Source organism: Acanthisitta chloris, unplaced genomic scaffold (assembly GCF_000695815.1).
Source record: "Acanthisitta chloris isolate BGI_N310 unplaced genomic scaffold, ASM69581v1 scaffold8610, whole genome shotgun sequence".
Lineage (NCBI taxonomy): Eukaryota > Metazoa > Chordata > Aves > Passeriformes > Acanthisittidae > Acanthisitta > Acanthisitta chloris.
The window spans coordinates 49,712-55,101 of NW_008651040.1; the positions used below are offsets into that span (position 1 = coordinate 49,712).

At 49.5% G+C, this 5,390-nt stretch overlaps 1 protein-coding gene across 1 annotated transcript in view; it reads left to right on the forward strand.

The window, feature by feature from the left end:
* Positions 1 to 203: 203 nt before the first annotated feature.
* Positions 204 to 5,390, forward strand: part of LOC103799124 (sodium/calcium exchanger 1-like) — a gene marked incomplete at its 5' end in the record, with an annotated part of 14,139 nt that continues 8,952 nt past the window's right edge. The window contains 6 exon segments of the mRNA XM_009071427.1: positions 204 to 310; positions 2,859 to 2,879; positions 3,662 to 3,679; positions 4,463 to 4,531; positions 5,346 to 5,387; position 5,390. The exon segment at position 5,390 is cut by the window's right edge and continues 76 nt beyond it. Of these exon segments, the coding sequence (XP_009069675.1) occupies positions 204 to 310; positions 2,859 to 2,879; positions 3,662 to 3,679; positions 4,463 to 4,531; positions 5,346 to 5,387; position 5,390 (258 nt within the window).

The window sequence follows — 5,390 nt, forward strand, 5'->3', positions numbered from 1 at the left end:
GTGTTCATCCTGAGGCAAGCTTGGCCCATTGGCTCCTGCCCTTTGCTTTTGGCTGTACTGTCCCTCCAGCCTGTGCTACCAAAACCACTGTCTTCCTTCTCCTCATCTTCCTCCTCCTTCCTCTTCCTCCTCCTCCACTCCCTGTATCCCCTCCTCCCTTCCCCCCCCCTTATTCTTGAATCTCTATTTCTTCTCTGTTCCAGCAAAACGATATCAATCAAGGTGATAGATGATGAGGAGTATGAGAAAAACAAGACCTTCTACCTAGAGATCGGGGAGCCCCGGCTGGTGGAGATGAGTGAGAAGAAAGGTGGGGGACGTGCTCCGGGGCTGAGCCCAGCCTGTGTGTCCCTGCCTGGCACCTGCAACACCGAACTCACATCCCCAGCGCCTATGGAAGAGGGCAGGAGCAAGGCCACTTCCCATCCCCCCTGAACTCAGCCTTTCCTCAGCCCACCAAAGTGCAACCTCAGCCAGGTGGTGGCGATGCTCCTGCCCTTCCCCATATGCCCCAGGGAGGATGTGCAGCTGCTTTCCCCCACCCAACCATCTCTGTCACCATGGCACCCGGGCAGACGTGAACTGCATGCGTGTGCAATGCCAATCATGTGTTTGCCTTTGTCTTGTGTTCCCACAGGAAATTCATTACCCTTAGAGTACTTGACCGTGAGGAGTATGAGAAAGAGTGCAGTTTCTTCCTTGTACTTGGGGACCCGGTGTGGCTACGACGAGGAGTGAAAGGTGTGAGAGTAAAACCAGACCAGCTCTCGAGACGCTGCCGTCCCGTCCGCTTCCTCTGTGTCTCCCTACTCTCACACTCCTTTCTCCTCCCACTTTGGCTCCTGGCCGTTTTGCCCTCCCTCCTTTGAAGCTTGGCCGCTGCATCTTTTTGCTCTATTTTCTTTCCTCTTTCATTTTGAGAGGACTCCATCTCACTCACTAGGGGCCCCCAGGAGCAAGGCATGCTCCTGGAATGGCCTCAGAGCACCCAGGCAGGGGACAATTAGCACTGCCAGCCCCCAGAGACATTTTGAGAATACTACCCTGTGGTGTTGCAGCTACACCTTCATTTAATCAAGTAGAACATTCGGTCTTGGCAAGTAAAAAGGCAAAGCTGCATAATTTTTATCAGAAGATAAAGTAGCTTTCGCTTGCAATAAAATGCATGGCCAGACCAGTAATTTTAGCCTTTTTGTACTGGTACTAAGATCTGAAAATAGCCAAAAATCAGACACAAGCAGGTAATACCATGAGATGCAGTCAGTTTATGTAAATCAGGTTATACTCAAATGAAGTTTCACGGGTCTGCACTGGATAAAGCTTCTCATGGGAATAATGAAAACAATTTCCTCTTTCATCACATTTCTAAACCAACTACAAAACTTCCAAAAAAGACAGAGTTCGCCTATTTTTCCATGTATTTTTTTCTACTAGGAAATTAAGTGAAAATTAATGGCAACAGCTATTTCTTCACACTGACTGAGCAAGAAGTAGTTTTAGAGTTACTCAAGATACAGATCATTATTAAAGCCTTTCCTGAAAATTTGAAGCAGCAGTTGGTCTGTCTGCCTAGGAGTTGCTTTCTAGTTTCTGGGACATCAGCACTCCCTTCAGCAGGCATGGGGCTGTAATATATTGTTTGATCAGGACAGGGAGGGACCCCATTCCTCTTCAGCTCAGGTGCCATCTAGATCAGTTGCATCATCCCCTCCATCACCTTTCCCCCGGCTTATGTGACTATCTAGCAAAAGCTGGCTAAAAACTCTGACACACTGGCACAACAGTGGGACCTGTATCATTGAATGGTGCTGGTGGCACCTATGGAGCATAGACGGTGTTGCCAGGATAAAGTTACACATGGGCAATTCAACTCAGCAGCTCCAGCCTTGCCCAGCTTCACAGAGACCAGTGTGGGCTCAGCCTTGCAAGTCCAGCAGGAGCAAATCCACTTTCCAGATCCAAGGCTTGAGAATGATGGCACCAGCTCTGGAAATCCCCGATGAAATTTTTTTAGTTAAAAAATAAAAGGGAAAAAAATTATAAGGAAAAATAAATAAAACCTCTCATCTTCCTGGTTACAAAGATAACTGAGGAAACCTGAGAGAAGCTCAGCTTTGCAAACTAACTAGCTGGAAGGCAAGTCATGATTTTAAAGGATGCTGTTAGCTGCTTTGGCCATGCAATTTATCTTCTTTTTAACTCATTTCTTTGTACCTAGTTTTGTACAAGAGGCAGGGAGGCAGGGGTAGCTGCAAGCTCAGCACCCCAGTGACAAAGGCATCTCTGAAATGTCATCCCTGGGCCACAGAGCTCTGGTGAGGTTTGCATCTCAGGGACCCACTGATGCACTAAGGTAGAGGCTTTTTCTTTTGTTTGGAGACCTAAAATGTTGAGCAACAAGATCCTTGAGCCACAGACTTTTCTCTCATTGCATTTGCCAAAAGTGCAGTTGCCGGCTGGAGCTATTGATCCCCATTAGGCGGCTGGAGGAGGTCAAAGCAAGTAGCTGCTGCACATGGGACATCTTGTGTCCTCCCCTGGGGCAGAACTGCCTCCGAGACCAATGGAAGATCTTGCACATACAATTCAAGGGGGGAAAATGAATTTTTGGTGTGTGTCTTTTAATCCTACATCCACCCCATGTTTGCAATGGTTTTTATTTTAAATCCACAGTCCCATTAAACCTTTCTGTTCCTTTATTTTTAGTGCCTTTCTGTCAACACTAATGGTATCCTGCAGCTTTACAGATCTGAAATCTCTGCCCTGGGATCTGGAGTCTTTCTGTGGATATCCCTTTTGATTTCATTATTCATTTACTTTTCTTCTTCTGTGTTTGTCTCTGTCTGTCTCCTTCACAGCCCTGTTGTTAAATGAGCTTGGTAAGCGTGCATTCATTTTTCTGTTCCATTTTTCCAGTTTCTGTAGTTTTGGAAGACAATTGATTTTGCTTGATGTTTTTCTTTGCTCACAGCATTTTCTTTTAGGGTGGTCAACACCATTTAAGTAAGCTCAGGTATCTAATACCCCATCTTTCCTTGGAGTAGGGCCCCAAATTCACTGACATTAACAAGTGACAAGTGTCACACTAGCGAGGAGTATTTTTGGGAGGTGGTGCTCTTACAGCCATAGTAAACCTGCCAACACCCTGAGGTACAAATCTGTGCCATGAAAATTAACCCATCACCTCTAACACTGCTGTGGCAGAAACAGGATTGCATGGCAACTTAGGGATGCGTGTGGCTGATCTGTAAAGACAGTGCAAACTTTGCCTCCAGTCCTGAGGAGATTTAGAGCCTACACAGCCTTTGAATTTCCTTGCTGAGCATTCTCAGGATAGAGCAGCTGGGGAGGGAAGCAAAGCCACCCTCACTCCCCGAAGCACCCACAGCCCCAGCGTAGACTTGCACTGGTTTTCCCCACTCCACAGCATATATTGGATACCAGGGGGTGGCAACTTGCAGATGTGGGTTGAAAAGCCTGTTTTCAGGTCTCCCCACACTATTCCGTGTGTGTGTTGGGGAGTAGCCCTTATGTCCACAGTCCTTGGCCATGGGGCAGGGAAGAACCACCATGTCCCTGCAGGCTGCAGGGTATCTGTGTTGCTGTTGCTAATCCTCATTTATTCTCTCTCTCTTTCTCTCTCATTTTTGGTTTCATCTAGGTGGCTTTACCATCACAGGTATGAATTTCTACTCTACCTCTGTCCCCTGCTTTCCTTCTCTTTATGGCCATATGCTCACCCTGCTTTTTCCTCTTGGTTTCCTCTTTGCTTTTGTTCTGTCCTGGAGGGAAACTCTGGAATGGTAAGGAGGTGTTGAGCCGCAGCCCCACTGCCCGATCTGGTCCCGCTAACACTGTGTCCTCTCACAGAGTGCTCTGCCTGCCACACATACCTAACCCCCACCTCAGGGAGGGTGAGCTGTCACCCCTGAAGCAACAGGCAGCCCCACTCCATCTCTTGGAGCAGGGCACGCTTCTCCACTTGGTCCATCTGCCCCTTCCCTGCTGTCCACACTGGACATGTGCACAGGTCTCTGTTCTCACTTCCTAGACAGGGTGCCCAGGCACTGCAGGAGGTCCAGAGCCCCATGGCTGCTTCAGGTGCACAGCCCCTGCCCTTCCCACCAGTGAGACCCAGCAGCAGGCCTTGCTCGTCTGTCATTAGCCAGCCAAGCACTGCAAGAGGAGAAGGTCCTGGGTCCCACACGTTGCAGAGCAGCCCCCCAGAAGCCCTGGAAACAATAATTCAGACTAAGGAGGCTCTGGCCATGAGGTTGGTCCCTTTGACCAGTAGGAGAAGGGCTTTCCTGCAACTTGGTGCTGCCTGTGCAGACAAGGGGCAGCCAGCAAGGAAGCAACACTAACACCGTGTGAAGTAGGAATAGAGTTTACTAACTGCACGTGACAGTTTGCACAGGGCGTGCAGTCCCTCCTGCTGATCTCCTGCTGATCACTTCAATAGGCAAACCTGTCTTCAGGAAGGTCCAGGCTAGAGATCATCCTCTTCCTTGCACCGTGGTCTCCCTCCAAGGTACCTGTAACGTGACCCCCAAGGGCCACATCAGTTTGACGCAAACTGATTGGGGTGTTTGCCTACTGACAGTTTAATTCCAGTCCTTTTTAGGCCCCATGTTCTTCTGCTCGTCCCTTGGGTGGGGTCTGCATAAGGGACAGTGACAAAAGCCATGCTGCCTGCAGTCTCCATGCCCCGGGGGTTGCACACGTGCCAGTGGAGGTGCAGACCTGCTTCACTGCTCTTGTAGTCCCTCTGCTGCCTCCTCTCTCAAGGTTTAGGGCCAGGCCATGTCCTGTGGATGGTTCTTCACACCTGTATGGCCCAGCACTATTTCCTCCAGCCCCACCATCACAGCAGGAGTTGACTGCCAGTCTCCTCTCTGAGGCAAAACGCTGCTCAGAAGGAGGCAGAGCCAAGATTTCATATGCATCTTAGCCCAGGGCTGCTGGTAGATCTCTCATTGTAACAGGCTGATGGAACTGTTCTGACCATGCCCCAGCACAGACCTGGAGTGCTAGGAAATGGAGCAGCCTTAGTGATGATCTTTCCCCTTCCCAATATCCTTGTGAGAGAAGCAGCAGATACCAGGCAATAAGCTATTCCCCAGCCCCAAGGGTGAACTGGACTCCTTCTGAGGCTGGATGAGTTGCAGACCTCTTGCTAGTGTTTCCCCATAAAACTATCTTGTCTATCGCTCAATGATGTCCTTTCCCACTGTTCTGTCACTCATGCTCCCAACTGGAGGCTTCCTGCCTCCCCTCCAACAGGAAGCCAGATCCCGAGAGTGGCCAGCTGGACCTGATTCACCGATGGGCTCTTTGCTTTGCAGAGGAGAATGAAGAAAAGCAGCCACTGACCAGCAAGGAGGAGGAAG